General features: G+C 46.9%; 1 protein-coding gene across 2 annotated transcripts in view; it reads right to left on the bottom strand.

The window, feature by feature from the left end:
* Window positions 1–2,453: 2,453 nt before the first annotated feature.
* Window positions 2,454–17,764, bottom strand: part of KDM5B (lysine demethylase 5B) — a 71,976-nt gene continuing 56,665 nt past the window's right edge. For both annotated transcript variants that reach the window (XM_059943580.1, XM_059943589.1), the window contains 9 exons: window positions 17,110–17,465; window positions 15,659–15,797; window positions 13,332–13,511; window positions 12,505–12,663; window positions 8,499–8,984; window positions 7,038–7,149; window positions 6,203–6,357; window positions 4,663–4,983; window positions 2,454–4,201 (listed from right to left, as the gene is read on the bottom strand). In XM_059943580.1, coding sequence (XP_059799563.1) covers window positions 4,064–4,201; window positions 4,663–4,983; window positions 6,203–6,357; window positions 7,038–7,149; window positions 8,499–8,984; window positions 12,505–12,663; window positions 13,332–13,511; window positions 15,659–15,797; window positions 17,110–17,465 — 2,046 coding nt within the window. In that variant the 3' untranslated portion in view covers window positions 2,454–4,063. The remainder of the gene's footprint in view (window positions 4,202–4,662; window positions 4,984–6,202; window positions 6,358–7,037; window positions 7,150–8,498; window positions 8,985–12,504; window positions 12,664–13,331; window positions 13,512–15,658; window positions 15,798–17,109; window positions 17,466–17,764) is intronic.

The following is a 17,764-nucleotide window of genomic DNA, read 5'->3' on the forward strand; positions in this document are numbered from 1 at the left end:
AGAAGGGGCCTCCTTCTGTGTACGTTCCTACCAGGATCACGGGCAGACAGGAGCCAGTGCTTTTTTTTTTTTTTCTTTTTTTAAATTCGGTAGGTGAGTTGTTACACACTCCTTAGCAGATTCCGACTTCCATGGCTACCCTCCTGGAGCCAGTGCTTTTGAACCTGCACTCCCCCTGACCCCAACATCCGGCTAGGGGAGCTTGCAGGAGCCCCACATTTCCTTGCGGGGAGAGGGTGTCTTGGGCATGTCTTTTCAATAGAGCAAATAACCTTGTTCCCTGACAAAGACCATTTTAAATTTCTCTGTGTTCCCATTCAAGGGAAACAGAAAGAAGAGTCCTTTGGCCTCCACTCACCTGCAGCAGCTCCAACGACCTCGCAATCCCATTCCTCCATCCAACGCAGCGGGTCCTCCTGAAAATAAGAGCACATCGCTCGCCACCCTTCATCCTAGTACAAGTAGCCCAGAACCGATAAGGGAGCTGGGTCACCATCTAAAGGTTCCATCCTAACTGATAAAAAGGTGAAGATATGTTCCTATGTAAGCAATCTTGAAACATGAAAATGTTTACAAAAATTTGGAAAAAGTGAAAGGTACACTTTACAGATGGACTCATTATGCTTTGGAAGTGGATTTATGACAGTACGACTTCATACGAGGTCTTGTCCAGGCAGCTTCTCTGTCCCACGGAACTGCCCAGAGAAGTCGAGGGCCTCAAAGGATCCACGTGCTGGGCTGGAGAGGGCGGAAGATGGGAGCCATCGCCCTGGTGCTCAAGGAAAGGCACTGGGCTCTTCATCCTTTTCCTCAGCTCTTCCTTCCAACAGGCGAAGTCCAGCAGAAAGGAACTGTGTTCTCTGCATCTTTACGCCGAGGAAGGACCATTCTAACAGAGGCCAACGCGCAGCACACACTGGCACGGGTACTGAACAGCAACGGGCAACGACGGTTAAAATCCCTGCTGTGCCATTCCGCCTCCTGTCCCAGGTACATGGCATCGACAGTCCACCCCAGTCTGTGTCACGTGGCAGGAACCCCAGGTGGGGCCGAGCCCAGAAAAACACCCACAGGCACGAAGGCCTGGTGCAAGCCAGAAGCGGGTCTCCGTTTGAGAGGGTGGTGAGACTAAAGGAGCGGCGGGGCCCGTGATGAGAGCCCAACCAGAGGGACAGGGGAGCCGGGCTCCAGCCCTCCGGGAGACACCCACCCTGTCCACAGGCTTACCCCTGCCCGGGGACCCATGCTTCTGCCGAAGACCCCAAGTCTCATGAACACCTCTGCCTCTCGTTACTGGAGCGTGCAGGCAGAACAAAGCGGGTTTCTACCACCTGCCACAACCTCAGGTGGCATCTCTAGCTTCAGATTCACTCTGAGAGGGATAAACGAGCCCCTCCCCCCCAGGACGCTGAAATGAAGCAGTAAAGCAGCGGACCTTCCTTTTACAGTGCGTCCAAATCCCAGTCTTCTTCCAGGATAGGGACGACACACAGGCAAGCCCTTTGCGCTCGGTGAGAAATCCTGCAGCCTGATTTGGGAGGAAAAACAAACAGCAGTCACGGCGCTGAGGCGGGGGCACCAGATTCTTTCTTCACCCACGTGCCCTCCTGGCTTAGGCTCCAATCTCACTCAGCCCTTTCTTCCTCACACCTCACGCAGCTGCAAGACCCGGGACGGAACAGTGTCAGCTTGCGTGTGTTACCGTCTCGCGCATGTTGGCTCGTGTACCCACGACGGTACAGGCCTGCCTCACAGCTCACACGCACAAGCACGGTTTGTAGATAACACACCCACTCTGGAGGCTCGGTGGGTCCCTCACAGAAGGCGTCCATTGGGGGTCCGTGTTTCCGCGTCGTGCTGGCGTGCAGGTAGGACGGAGGCTCCAGGAGAGCCGTCGTCATTCACTAGCAGGATAACTGTTGGCACGTAACAGGCCTTTAACTTCAGTATCGTCGTGTGTTAACAGACCATGGTCCCACCTGCGGGGGAGGTGGTTTACATACACACACTCCTGCCCACCCCCCCACCAGCCAGGGCAGAGACTCTTCAGCACAAGGGTGCTACTGTCAGGGACTGCGAACAACCCTCCAGGTGAAGGACAAAAGCTCGCGGGGCAGGGGAGGTGCACACCAGATGGGCAGAAGCTCCCTACAGGCAAAGGCTTTATTCCAGCAGCAAAGTCCCCTTTAAGCTTGTGTTCTCCGTGGACCTGGGAGAGTCAGCATTGCGCCCTAATGTCGGGGAGTCTAAGAATCGGGGTGCTTAAAAAGGCCAGAAACCAGCAGAGATTGGCACAACGTTGTGAATCAACTACATGACAATGAAAAAAAAAAAAGGCCAAAACCACTGCCACCCCAGATCGGACTCTGGAGATTGTTCTTCTCCACTGGCCCCAGAAGCCCATCAGACAAGGAGAAATATGACAACTCTGGGAAAACTGCAGACGATTCAAAGTCATTCTTAAAGAGATTTAATTATCTGAATTGCATAAAAGGGGGCAGTACACATTTAAATCTCTGCTACATCACAAACTGCTGTTTTTGTTGTTTTATTAAAGACCCACTGTTTCTACCCATCTTCAGGTTTATGGCTATAGAATGGAGGGATAACAGGTATTATTAGCAACAGGATAGCAAACAGCAAGCAAGAGTCTGTTCACCAGAATGTCTTCTCCACTGCAGAACAGAGTCCTTTAAAAAGAAAAGGCAGGGAAAGGCTGTGGGCCCTCCACGACCAGTAACAACAGCGAGAGAGAGAGAGAGAGACAGCCAGGAAAGCGAGAGGGCAGAGCCTGGGTGTCCACAAGCGTCTCCTCCACCCGCACCCTCCTAGCCCTCTGGGAGGGTGCACTCTCCTTACATCTCCCCTTCTGACATCTCAACCCTAAACCAAGTTTCCCTGTCAATTCAAATATAATAAAGACATCATTCCCACCAAGGAGGGCCGATCTGAGGATTGGAATGATTTGCCAACATTCTGAGAAAGCTTATTTAAAAACAGCATGGCTTTAAGGACAGGTTCTATTCCTTGAAGACGGGAGGAAAGGGGGGTCTTTGTTAGTGGGGATTGGAGGCATACGGCCCACCGAACAGAGCAGGATACAAAAGAATCCCCTAATGTCTGCAGGCTACCACCCACCGCTACTGTAGCCTGGCTGGGCAGAGGCAAAAGCCAGCAACCCCTCCAGCTCGTCAAAGCCCACAGGTGGAGGGGCAGAAGCAGATGTAGGCTAATGGCTCTAAATAACCAGCATTTAGTGTTATATGAGGACCAAGGATTTATTCCACAATATAAACTGCAACATTTGATACAAGCTACCAAAAAAACAGGCGAGGAGGGAAGGAGCAAGGAGAAAGCCAAAATACAGCTGTGGCAGGTACTTACAGAGCAGCCTCTTTTCTATGTCACTAGGTCACCAGTGACACTAGAAACTAGACGTTTGCGTTCTGACATCAACCAGATGCTAAAGCACCAACACACTGTTTGGAAGTTTGTTTTGTTTTAATTCCAGCCACTGAAACCAACATGGAAGTTATTGCTTAGATAAATAAACCTAGTCTACCAGGAAAAAAGAAAAGTGGATAAAAGAAACAAACAAAAACCCCAAAAGTGAAAAACTTAAGCTCCCCAATATGGTAACAGAGTAAACAAGAGAGAAATCCCTCAAATGAGGATTTACTGGAATTTCTGGTGCTCTTCTGGGCACTGAAACTGAGTTGGACTCTTAAGCCGGTAAATCCCAGAAAGAGGTAAGATTTTAATGCTGTACATGAAAAGGTGCAAGCTCCAATCCTTCCACATTGGTGGGAACCCCTGCAAAAAACAGTCAGCATTTCAAACCTCAACAATCACAAACAGCTCTTAAGGAAAAAAATACAAAAAGTGTCAAAAAATTTTTTTAGTCGTTTTTTTCTTTTTTTCAAAGAGTTCTGGAAAAATGATCCCGTAAGGAATAGAAATAGCACCGTTCACAGGCTGGTTTGAATGCCAGTCCTGCAGCTTTGCTGCGACACCGGAGGAGTCCTCTGGCCGAGTCCTGAATTACAGTTAGAGTCTGTTTGTTTTATCTCCGGCCCGGCGCGTCCGTCGCCGCACAGCACGCGCACACGTAGTCCTCCTCCTCGGCCGTCTCGGGAGAGACACCAACACAGACCTGATGGAACCACCGATTGCAGCTGCCATCACACTGGACCCAGTCCACCTGGTTACAGAGAGCAGGGAGACGGGGTTTTCAGGGGAAGAACAGGCCTGACAGACACCGGGCAGGCCACTGCCCCAGCGCTGGGACCTCGGGCACAGCAGCCCAAGCGACCGAGTCAAAGCCAGTCTTCAAGTGGTGACTGCTCTGGGGCTAAGACAGCGCCGCCCTGTGACAAGGAAGCAAAGGGCGTGGCAGCAGCATCCCTCCCACCTTCTTAGCGCTGGGCGGTGAAAGCTGGAGGAGCAGGAAGAGGAAAAAGGGCAGAGGAAGAGTTTCTTCAAGAAAAGGGAGAAGACCCAGGAACGATGTGAGAGCAGAGATACCAGTGGGGGAGGGTGAGCAATCCACTCAGATCGGCTCAAGGCAGGTAAGCAGGAGACAGACCCGGCCGGGTGAGCTGTAGCTTACAGGGTTTCTGAGTTAAGGGAACGCACGTCCTCCGCGGCCCAAACCTCACTGACCTCGTCTCCTTCCGGCTGCAGGCAGCTCACGGCCGGGCAGATGGCGTCCTCGTCCTCAGAGTCCTCCTGCCCCGAGTAGGACGTGTCTGAGGGCAGGGACTGAGTGTCGGCAGAAGGGACCAACTCATAGCTACGCTCCCTCTCTAACTTGAAACTGTTCGTGTCCTTGGGGTGGCTCAGTTTGATTCTCTTCTTTTTAGGGGTCCGCATTTTGGCGACTCGATCCCACCGCTCAGTGGAGAAACCTTCTCTTTCCAGGCGTCTCTTCAGTTTGCTCTCGAGGCCGCTGACTCCGTCTCGCTTCCCACGGCAGCCGTCACTCTGGGTGGAAGACGGCAAACTCCATTTAGCCTCTCGCTAAAGCCAGCGATGCTAAGAACCGGCTGCACGAGAAGCGGGTGCTGCCCATCGACACCGACACGTGCTGCAGCCCACCCCACCCCCTTCACGTCCTACAGGACCACCTAGCTTCACTGTTTAGTCTACAAAAGCAACACTGGAAAACAGAAATGTCACAGACACAATTCGTTTCAAATTAGCCAACCAGCTCCGGGAGATGGGAGATGCCACATTCTTTTTGCCAAACCCACGAGGAAGTGCCTGACGTCCACAGAGTTTCTATCTAGGTGTTAAGCCACAGACAGCTAAGGAACCAAGGCAATACCTTGCTTCCTTATGGACATCTCCACCCCTTACAGGAGGAAGGTGCAGTAATTGAACACAGCTGATAACAGTGCTACACTATTTGGTGTCATAATGAAAAACAAATCCTAAATGCCAGTGTCTGCCCTCATGCTGTTTTCAGTGACACTCCTCCCTAACTGTCTACATTCTCAGGGGCCTTACATGTTACAGGTCAGCAAGTCCACTCACAGGAAGCAGCAGCAGCATCTTACGCTGCTAAGAAACAGGACATTATCAGTTATCCCCTTCAAGTAAGTCAGCACTCAAAACGGGCACTCTTGGGACTTCCCTGACGGTCCAGTGGTTAAGACTCCTCTCTTCCACTGCAGGGGACATGGGTTCAATCCCTAGTCGGAGAACTAAAGATCCCGTATGCTGTGCGGTGTGGCCAAAAAAAACCCAAAAAACAAACAAACAAAAAAAAAGGGTACCCTTGGTCTAGTCACCTGGTCCTCACACCAGCTGTTGGGTTTGGTTTAGAAGAGTTAAAGCATTTGTTACATGTTGACTCCAAGAATGAAGGCTTTATCCCAAAGGCCTTTCCAGCTATAATTACATTTTCATCTCTACAGTAATTCTCTTACTGAAGAAAAATAATCCTGCTTCTAGCTATTATCACATGGAAATGATGAGAAGCACACCTTGCTAAAAGGAAACAAAAATTTCACACAGTGGCTTAAAAGCCAGTATCAAAATCCAGGTTGTGAGCCCAAAGTGCTCAGTGACAGCCGTCGGAACAGGGCTGTGGGGTAGGTGGTCTGCATCCTTTCCTGGACCAAAGACAGCATCTCGTCCCCGAGCTATTGATGGATGACGACACTCCGAAGCACGCCGCCGCCCAGACCCCGACGCCCACCTTCTCACTGCTGGGTCTCACTGGAGAGCTGCGGTCAGCTTGCTGCGCAGGGCTCGGCTTTGCGAGTAGCGTCTGGTAGAGCTCCTGAATTTCAGGAAGGGACACCTGGAGCAGCTGGGCCTCCATCAACAGCTCACTCACTTCTGGGCTTAGACCTGCCGGAGACCAGACCAGATCACGGTGACACCCACCTTCGACATGAGTGGAGGAAGACCACTGCTCCCGTTACCACCCTTTCCCTTCAAGTGAGGTTCACTCCACAGGCCCAGAGCCACAGCGTACCAGGCCCAAACCGGACTGTGTCAGTCTGTCAGTGACTAGGAGGACTCCTGCTGATGCAGGAGGGAGGTAACTCTGCTTTCACAGAAGCACAGAAGAGCCAGGGCCTAGGCACTCTGAGTGGGCCCAGGGTTCCAGGCAGAACTCGTGGGGGAGAGTCGCCCTCAGGGAAGGACAGGAGGAAGGAGGCAGGGTCTCTCTAGAGCCCCCTCAAGTCTCCTAAGTAATGAAGCAACAAGGGAACCCATGACTTAGCATCTGATGACCACAATGCTTGGTGTTTAATTATCAGTTGGCATGGGATGAACCCTTTCATCCCTGAAAACAATGGATATAAAGACTTCCTTTCTGTTTCTTTTGCATTTACGAGCCTTTAAATACAATTCTTCTCCTACCTTACGAATACATAGTAATCCATATCCTACATAGGAGGATAAAATCCTTTTTAATGGTTCCTGGTTTATCTGCAACAAAAACCTACTGCACGATCACTTTTTACTATTCAGCCCTCAAAATCATAACAATAATAATGGTGATGATAATAATAAATACAGACCATGGAGGGGGATACAGCTCCGTCCAGTAGAGAAGGGAGAGTGTAAATATGAGGTTCTGTTGTCCCAGTCATCGGGCAAGGAAAAGGACGTGGGGCCAGGAGGCTGAGATAGCTGATGGAAGGAAAACATTGCACAGTGAGGCTTCTCCAGGGTTAAAACTACTCCCACCAGCCCAAGGGAAGTAGTTTGGGTTATCAGGCAGCAACTAGCAAAGAGAAAGACTTGACTTTCCCAAACTGAAAGAAGTCTCCTGGCATCTCAGATCTGGCCAAACCAACTCATATCCACCAAGCCTGTGGTCTTCCTGGCTGTACCTGGGCTGACTGCAGAGGCGAAGAGCGCCACTGGGAAGTGAGTCGTTTTCTCTGCGTGGAGACAGACCACACGGCCTTTTCGTCTCTAGGTGATTCTCCTTCTGGAGATTACAGCCAGACTGACACAGACAGGCACCCCCTCCGGGTAAACCAACTGAGGAACTGCCAGGTAGCACTCACATCCACGTCCCTACCTTCACCAGAGCTGATTAGAGGAGCTAGGAGAAACAGTCCTTTGACCACAAATTAGGAAGTAAATAACAGCTGTGTCCTTCCCTTTTATTAACATAGGTGAACTCCTAGCACATCGTGTGTAAGGAACACAAATGTCTCCAATGTAGGCTGCCCAAATATCCACAACTCAACTATGAGACAAAAATGTAACACATCATTTGCTAAGTGCCAGGCACTGTATTTCAGAAGCCTGGGGAGAAATTAAAAAGACAAGGAAACAAATACAACAGAGACCAATCTTCTGTCCTCGTCTCTACTCTGCATGACTTTCAACGCCTACACTTCACACGTCTCTGCTGGTGCAGCACAAGGGACACGTAGTATCTGCAAGAGAACCTGCCAGACTTGCAAGTCACCAGGGTAACGTTGTGAGAGGCCTGAGCACTGCCTGCCTGGCTGCACTCCTCGTCTCCCACGGAGACGACAGAAGCCCGGCCGTCCCGGTGACGCTCAGGGAACATGGCTTTGGCAGGAAGACCACGGATGGTATGAAACCCACCGCCTCTGCTCTGAAGCAACTTACTAACACTCAAGACACCTCAAAACCTCTTCTTCCTCAAAAGGCAACAAGAGACAGGAGGAGGCACTTTCCCTTTCTCCTCGGTGACTTACACGAGAGGAAGCAGGAAAAAAACAGCCAAGCAAAGAATTTTAAAACACATGTATATTAAAAATACATCTGGTTCATACACATAAATGGAAAAATCACATGTACGTATGGAGAGGTGAAATCTGCTCCACAGGAAGCGTGCCTGACTATCAGGAGCAGAGGGAACTGAGGCAACACGGCAGCTACGCACAACCCTTGAAGGTAAGGCACGTGCTGGCACCGGCGGCACCACCAGAGCTACCGGCTCCGCAAGAAGGTACAGAGCTGAGTCCGATAAGGAGCGAAGGATAGTTCCGGCTCACCTTGCTCGTCTCTGGCGCCTGTCCTGCCGCGGCCTGCCATCTGCCGCATAACAGTCCTGCGCCCGCTCGCTCCCGCACGGACTGGAGGTTCCCTGACGAGAGCAGCTGTCGGGCTCTGTGCTGCCAGTTGACGGTTCTTTCGATCATATACCGCAGCGCATCCCCCTCGGGAAGGCGGACTCGGATACGCTGGAGGGAGGCCAGCAGGGGCAGAATTTTCTCTAGTGGAGGTTTCTCTGACCTCCGACAACGGGGACACAGCCAGATCCGGGGGCCCTGCGCAATACTGGGTACCGCCACACAGCCGGTGTGGAAAGCATCCCTGCAGAGTTCACACTGGATCATGGGGGCAGCTGGGGCCTTCTGACACAGGCAGACCTTCATCTCCACATCCTGGACTGGCGACAGCAATTTCCCCTCATTGGCTTGTCTGAGAGACTGCAAGGCTTCCATTTCTCGTAAGCGGGCTTCCCCAAGCGTTGCCATCTAGAAAGGAGATAACAATCAAGGACAATGTCACAGAGAACTCAGCCTTCTCCTAAAACTAGGGTCCTGGTGGCTAAGAACAGCGGGCCCCAGAGTAGACTCTGCCTGCCTCACTAAGTCGCGTGGGCAACAACATCCCACGGTGGCTAAATTTCCACACGTACAGAGTCAGTAACAGTGCCCACCTCACAGGGCCGCCACGACGGTGACATGGGCTGTGTGACAGATGCTCTGACTGGCACTCAGCAAACCCTCAGTGTGAGCAACTACCTAAAACACACACCATTCTTCGAAGTCCAACTTCCTCACACATTTCTCTCTTAGAAAATGTACCTCTCTTGAAAGATACAGGCTTTTCACAGTCTAGGTGTACTAATTTCTGAGGTTTTCGATTTGTTTTCAGTTCCACTAGCCTTTGAGTTCTTCCAGAAAGGCACTTTAGATGAGAAAGTCTGTTAAACAGCTGTAGTAACCTGTGTCTCTTACTGCCTTTAACATTAGGCCTCATACGTGCGCTGGACACCGGAACTGTACGTAGTGAAGCTGGGTCCCTCACGAAAGGATCAAACAGAACCACTTCACCAGACTTCTCTTACACACATACACACACACACTCACACACTGTAAGATCATGAGGGCAGAGACAAAAGCAAGCTGCTTTTCTGCAGAAAGTGGCAAGTATACTCATTATAAAGTCTTTTCTCTCTATTAAAACGAGAGCCATGTCTCAGCAAAGTTCTGAGTTCAGTTAATCTGTATAAGCGACTTGAAAACACAAACATAATCAGCTTCACAACAAAAAGCTGAAGTGACACTGAACATGTTTCTGACCAGTATGTACAAGCTGTCCATACACGGGACTTCTACGTGAACAGACCAGGTGCCCACTACATAAACCAGCCCAGGCATTACAGATTTATTCACCTCGCACCATGAAGTAAAAGCTGCCTAAGGGTGACCAATTCAAATCACTAGCTATGTCAGAGTTAGTTGCTACCCCCTCGAACATAACACATCCATCTTCCACAGCAGAAGGCTGGACCACCAAAATCTTAATACTTCACTGAGAGAGAAATACAGAGCAACAGGGGGTAAACATAGGCCTTTAAAACTGAGCCTTCCCCTCTAGAAATAAAAACTACAGGCTGCAGGAACCATTCCTTTCCCAAGTCTATTCCTATAAGTAAGTCCTTAAAACGTTAATTTGTCATAGTTAAACCATTCTCGATGATCGGATCCAGCCACCACCAGATCCATCCTGATCCACCAGAAAAGGAAGATGAGTCCTAAGGCCAGATCGACTCTTCTGGATGAGAGAAGAAAATGTATGAATGATGGATTAGGGAAGAAACAGATCTAGAAGTAAACCACCTAACAAACCTTTGGTATATTTAAGAAACCTACTTATTTCTCTAGCTAAAAACAATGTACAGGCAGCATATACGGGTTATGTGATCACAAAGTGATCAACAGGTAATGTACAGAGGTTCACAGACTAGATCAGCAAGACTAGACAAGCAAAGCTCAAGACAGACAGTGTCTTTACAAAAACGAACCACATAACAGTGGAAAGTAGTACCTTGAAAACACCAGAATTATGCTCAGGCAGCCGCATCTGATTAGAGCCTGAAGTAAGGGACAAACATGCCAAAGAAAGTCTGTGTCAAAATACACAAACACATCAGGGCAATCCCATGTCAATCACAGGAGAGGTCGGGCAGCTACGAAGGATCAGACCAGAAAGAAGGTGCCTGGAGCAAGGACGAGCCCAGGCCCAGTAGCAGGTATGTTCCTGCTCTGGAATGGACAATGCTTTGTGCCTTCAAAACCATCCTAGAAGTTTGACTTCATCAAACCAAAAAGCTTCTGCACAGGGAAGGAAATCATCAACAAAATGGAAAGACAACTTACGGAATGGGAGAAAATATTGGCAAATTATAATTTGATAGGGGTTAATACCCCAAATCAATGAAGAACTCATACAACTCAATAGCACAAACAAACAAACAAAACACGATCACCACTACCAAAAACAAAAATCCAATTAAAATGCGCAGAGGAACCAGTAGACATTTTTCCAAAGCAGATATACAGATGGACAACAGGTACGTGATAAGATGCTCAACATAACTAATCATCAGGGAAATGCAAATCAAAACCGCATTGAGATTATCACCTCACACCTGTTAAAATGACTGTCACCAAAAAGACAAGAAATAACAAGTGTTAGCCAGGATGTGGAAACAAGGGAACCCTCGTGCACTATTGGTGGGAATGTAAACTGGCGCAGCCACTGTGGAAAACAGTATGGAGGGTCCTTAAAAAATAAAAATAGAACTACCATATGGCCCAGCAATTCCACTTCTGGGTATACATCTAAAGGCAACAAAAACACTAACTCAAAAAGATTATCTGTACCCCCATGTCCAGTGCAGCATTATTCACAATAGCCAAGATATGGAAACAACCTACATGTCCACTGATGGATGAATGGATAAAGAAAATGTGGTATGTATATACAATGGAGTATTATCAGCCACAGAAAAGAAGAAAATCCTGCCATTTGCAAGAACAAGGATGAACTTTGAGACCATCATGCTAAGTGAAATAAGTCAGAGAAAGACAAGTACTGCATGATCTCACTTATATGTGGAATCTACAAAAACAAAACAAAACAAAAACAACCCCACAGATACAGAGAACAGACTGGCAGTTGCCAGAGGCAACTGGTGGGGGAGATGGGTGAAGAGGATCAAAAGGTCAAAATAAGTCCTGAGGATGTGATGTACAGCATGGTATGACTATAGTCATTAATACTATGTTATATATTTGAAGGTTGCCAAGAGTGTAGATCTTAAAAGTTCTCATCACAAGAAAAAATATTGTAACCATGTGTAGTGATGGATATTAACTAGATTTATAGTGCTCATTCTGCAATATATACATATACTGAACCATTGTACTATACACCTGAAACTAATATAATATTATAGGTCAATTATAGCTCAATTAAAAAAAATTTTTTTTTTTAGTTTTCAAAAAGCATCCAGATCACATAGCTATCCTCTTTTGTTCTGATACTCTGCTCACTAAACATTAGCTAGATACTGCTTCATCTTCCTGAAGATGATACAATCTTTGAATCAACAGGGCTTACGCTAAATGCAGGTCAGACTCAAAAGTATCCAGTACCCTTTTAAGTGTATTTCTTGTTGTAAATTAGTTAAGTTGGCATTGCAGTTCACATATCCGTTAGCCTGAGTGTCCTGAGTCTGCATCCCTGGACCAAGCCTCGGGCACTGGAAAGACTGTTTCTGAATCTGGGAGGCCTTCCCTGAATCCTCTGCACCTCCATGCACCTTCCATTCAAAACTTTTACAAATGACAATTCTCCCAAAGTCGTTTTGGTAAAACAGAGTACTTTTAAAGTTATTCTTCTACTTGCGTTCCCAATATGACCAGTAAGTAAGAGAATATCCTCCCCCATGGAGAAAAGAGGAGGAAAAACCCCAGTACATACAGCTGAAGCAGTCTCTCTGCTTTCAGTCAGAGCTCTCTCCAGGTCACTCAGACTCTCTACTCTGGGGCTTCTCTTCTTGCCACTTGGCAAGGGCTCCTTTAACTTTCTCTGCTTCCTCTTCAATCCCAAAAGGCCAATATCACATCGAGGACACAGCACCTAATGTGGACAAAGCACAACCGCTGGTAAAATGGATTTCAGATGAAGCATTAGGAAGTCCCCAAATAAAAGCCTAAGGAGTGGGAAGGATGTGAGTTTCTTAGTATTTTCTGTGTAACATGCCTCCTTGAAGCCAGAAACTCTCTTCTACAAAGGAAGGAAGAAAGGAAGAGAGGGAGGAAAGAAAGAAGGAAATCTCACAAAAAGACTTTGATTCCAGGTTCAGTCAAACAGTAAGTAAAAAAATGATATAGAACGATTCCAGTCATAATGTGTGACCAGCATCAGCTTACAAAAAAACACAAGAAGTGCAACTATAGCACTTTGAGAAGTGGATGAGATCTTTTATCGAGCTTGTTAAAAGCAAGTGGTGAAGCATGGCCAAGGTTAAACGTCCAATTTCAACAAACTGAGGAACTTCAAGGAGGAAAATTTCTTTCTTAGACAGTGAATGCTATCCCTAAACATATGCAGAAAACATTTCAAGATTCTTCTAAGTCTCTACTGAAACTTTCAGTAGAGACTTAGAAGAATCTCCCTGGCTCCACTGAGAAAAATAACTCCTAGAGCATAGATCAGTCAGTGATGGCACCTCTGTGTGTGAGGACTACATGTTTTGCCAGGCTAGGGGACCCAAGGTCTTGTAGGTGGGCTAACTGCAAACTTACCTCCAAGAGAGAATAGGACGAATTCTCAGTCAGGAATGTATGAGCAGCACATTCTTTCCAAACGTGAACCTCAGCTACTAGTGACTCCAGTCTCGGTAAAGAATTCAGATGCACCGGGATAGACCGGCCTCGCGTAACAAGTTCTATCAGTGTGTCTAACACTGGCACACGTCCTCCAGCCTAATAAATCAAGGGGAAAAAAAATACCTCTATGTAAGTGGGAAAAGTACCATTCGGACTGGGCCTACCCCATGATTTCAACATATTAAATTCACGGACGGATGCTGACAAAACCTGCCAGCTGGCTGATGGTGGTGGAGGTGGAGCAGTGTGGGTTCTTCCACTCGACAAGTAAGAACCTACTTTGTGCTGGGCCCATGGATACAACTTTGGACCCGGCATATACTGTGGTCCCTTTGTTCAGACTGTTTATGCCCTTGTCAATTCACTTGTCATTTTGGTCCCTATGGATGGTTTGAAAAACATTCAGCAGAAGTGTAAATCTGTAATAACTCAAAGGATTTCCATACTTTTATTAGAGAAATAAAAGCAACAAAACAAATATTTTATTCCAATTCACTCACCAATGATGAATTATAGTAACTCAATATAGATTATTCAGGAAACCAAAATGAGTTGTGAAAGCCCACTGGCTCTCCAACTTTATTATTCATTAAGAATCATCTGGGGGCTTCTACTGATTCTCACAGGATTGAAACTGTAAGGGCACAGGTATTCTGCTGGATGCGTAAAAAAGGTGACTCACAAATTATAGCCTATGCCTATGATACTCCATTTAGAAACATATGGAGTACTCCCTAAGTGAACAGCAGAATACTGGATGACATTTTAAAATAAATAATCCACTAAACACGAAGAGGTTCCTTGTTGTTGGTCACACTTCTCTACTAGTCCTTAAATATATGATGCAAGGAAAGGCCAGGCTATTATTTCAGGAATGGAGCAAAACTTGCTTTTTGTCCTTATGGACATTGTTGCAAACACAGTACTAAGTAGTACATACATTACAGCACGTGAAGGGAGCAAACCCACCCAGATGTGTGTCCTCACTTCTGATTTCATACGCTCACCTCTCCTCATCGCCATGACCTCACCTTCTGGCTGCCAGCAACCACGAGTGAAAGGGGGACCACGACTATAACCACTACAGTCCCAACAGTCACAGACAGGAGCCTGCATCAAAGACCTCACTGGGGAAGCTTATGTACGTAGCAAACACCTGCCTTGGTTTTTTCTTTGGCGGGCTGGGGTCACCCCTTAATTATGTAATATTTATCAAACAATGTATCTTCTCTTCCCTATTAACAAGAATAGATGTCCACATGTTTTGTTGAAAACACGTGGCTAAAACTGTCCTGTTTGGCATTTCTCATTAGCAATTGGTTAATTAGCACCACTTAAAATTACGTAGATATTCAGAAGACCAGATGGTATTTTATTCCTAGAATCTGATGGCTTCAACAAAACAGAACTTGAGCCTCAAGAACAATATAAATTAAAATTTTAAAAACCTATCCCATTAAATAATTCAAAGATCTTTTTTCTCAATAGGCCCGTAAGACCCACTGGTTTATGATCGTTAGAGAGAAAAAGGAAGACACTCCCACCAACCACTTTTCAAATGAAGTTATCCAGCTGAATATTGGGAAAAACATAGAATATATTCTGTCTATACCTTAATAATGTTACAAGTGAATTTAATTTTCTATTTTAACTTATAGGTAAGTCTTAGCAAGTATAACATCTAGCACAGGGGCACAGATACTCAGTGCTGATTACTTTGGACAGTTACTTTAGAACGTGCTAATCTCACTGCTTTTGTAGGTATGGAGCACATTTAAGTCACTACTTGGTGAAAGTCCTGGGCCTGAGGGCCTAGTTTGGCCATGTAATCACGTATCGAGACTCACTGAATCTGCTACTCTTCATTATGTAAACTCCAAGCAGTTGGCAAGCCAGCAAGAGACAGCCGTACTTGTCAGACGTTAGAAACTGTGTTTCTCCCACAACTTCATTTTTAGCTCTTTTTCTTCAACCCCAACCAAGTAATTAAGTCTGTTATGGGAGGGTCCCAAGCTCCCAGAAAAGGTTGGTTAAATTACCTAAGCTTTAAATACTGAGCCAACTAGTCAGGACAGTAGATGGGGTGGGTAAGTGCATCTACACAAGGTTGAAGAGAATCAGTAATCTGGCCAACCCAAACACTGAACCTGTGTAGTGAGATCCAACATGTTCCCCTTTGCAAGTGTTTACATTACTGCTCTTTAGAGAAGCACTTACACACACGGGACGTTTTGTAAACCCACCTGCAGGGCCTCTACGTCCTGAAGCCAGTCTCTGGCTCTCTGCACAGAGTCTTTCAGAGCCGCACCATTGGGCAGGTATGCGGGGATCTCCTCGATCTCCTTAAGCACTGTAGCAAGGCTGTTCAATGAATGCCGAGGCCTACAAAAGCAAAATGACACTACTTAGCTTTTACATTGTGGCTCATTTTTCTCGTGGTTTACTTACCAGAGAAAATAGGAAAATCACTTCAGGGACTTCCCTGGTGGCACAGTGGTTAAGAATCCACCTCCCAATGCAGGGGACATGGGTTCAAGCCCTGGTCCGGGAAGATGCCACATGCTGCGGAGCAACTAAGCCCGTGCGCCACAACTACTGAGCCTGTGCTCTAGAGCCCACAAGCCACAACTACTGAGCCTGCATGCCACAGCTACTGAAGCCCATGCGCCTAGAGCCCATGCTTTCCAAGAAGAGAAGCCACTGCAACGAGAAGCCCGCGTACCGCAACGAAGAACAGCCCCCGCTTGCCACCAAAAAGGAAAATCACTTCAAAGGAAATTCAGAATAGCAAATAACTTTTTTCAAATGGCAAATAACTACTAGATATCAAACTACCTATTTTCAAATGGTTGCATAAGACTTAACGCAAATAACTCAGTGAAGCATTTAAGTTCGACTTATTTCTGATTTGACATCGGAATAACCATAAACTCGCATTTGCAAAAGATAACTTAGGGATAATTGACGCTATGTTAAACTAGATACGCTATCAAGACTCATACAGCTTCACTAAGAAAATTAAAAATCTCCAGGATATCAACATACCAAAAGCACAGAACCCAAAACTTTTGTACCGTCTGCTCAGTGACCACTATTTCAGGATTACAAAATAATGTCTGGAACCTAGGTATTTCTTGTACTTTATGTTGTCAATTGGAACAGTAAAGATCTGTCAGACAGAAAGCAAGATTAGGGAGGAATCATCTTCTCCCCTCGGATGGTTAGCTTGAGTCCAACCCATCTCTCGAGTATAGATAAGGTCACAAAGCAACAGCACTAATGTGGAGAATTACAGCACCATCTTCATCTTAAAGACAGTGCACCCTGACTCTCAGATGTTTCTCTTTAAGACTCCTTGGGATCTTTTTCATTAACTGTGGGTTTAAACAGTTCCACTTATTTGGAAGTATTTCCTTCTCTCAAAGATGTTATCTTCGAGGTCCAGGGAAATTTCATTAAACCAACTCTAGAAAAGGTATTTCCATTTGAACCATTCATTTCACAATCGGTTAAGCAAGGAAAGAAATTAATATTCTTTTGCCCAAGCTCCAAAGCAGCTCCGAACAACTCAGCTATTTCCGCATGCACAGCTCAGCTACTGTGCCCGCGTCCCGCCCTACTCCCCATGCTCTGTGCTCCCGGATGGACGCAGTGCCAGCCTTCCCCGGGCAGAGGCATGGGTGTGCTTGTTTACCTGGCCTTGAGGAGACTCCTGGCTTTGTCATCCCAGTGCTCTGATACCGTGAGTAGTTCCTGAAGCCGTGCCATAGCCTTCTCCACAGCTGAATACGGGGCCAGACCCACCCCCAGGTCTATGAGACGTCTCATATCATCTAAGGTGAGGGAGCTGGGGTCCAGGCAAGCCTGCTGCACCTCCTCCAGCCAATGGGCCTGCTCCAGCCGGACACGCATCTCAGCAAGCTGGGGAAGCTCGACATCAAATTCAAAGCTGACGTCTAGCAAGTCTTGCAGCTCAGCGGCACTGGGCATCTCCTCAGAGAGCAATTTCTGGCTATGCTGTTGGAAATCTTCTACACGATTCAAGAGATCCTTAAAAAACACAGGTTGTTGCATCAGAACAATATTTTCAGTAACTGGCATCTTGAAAACTCAGAATCTTCAATGCATATTCAACATGACCCTCTGCCATTTCACTTGATTCTAGCAATAATACGGGTAAACAAGGTAATACATAAGCCAACTGACAGTTACACAAGTGACTCTAAGAGAGACTTATACCAACTGTAGTAGCTGGTGGTCACTGTGAAAGGTAAAAATTTCCAACCTTCTCTCTCCTCTGCAGGCCTGTTACAATCTCTTTATATACATGTACCACTCAACAGGTTACT

This window comes from Balaenoptera ricei, chromosome 1, assembly GCF_028023285.1.
Source record: "Balaenoptera ricei isolate mBalRic1 chromosome 1, mBalRic1.hap2, whole genome shotgun sequence".
In the NCBI taxonomy this organism is placed as follows: domain Eukaryota; kingdom Metazoa; phylum Chordata; class Mammalia; order Artiodactyla; family Balaenopteridae; genus Balaenoptera; species Balaenoptera ricei.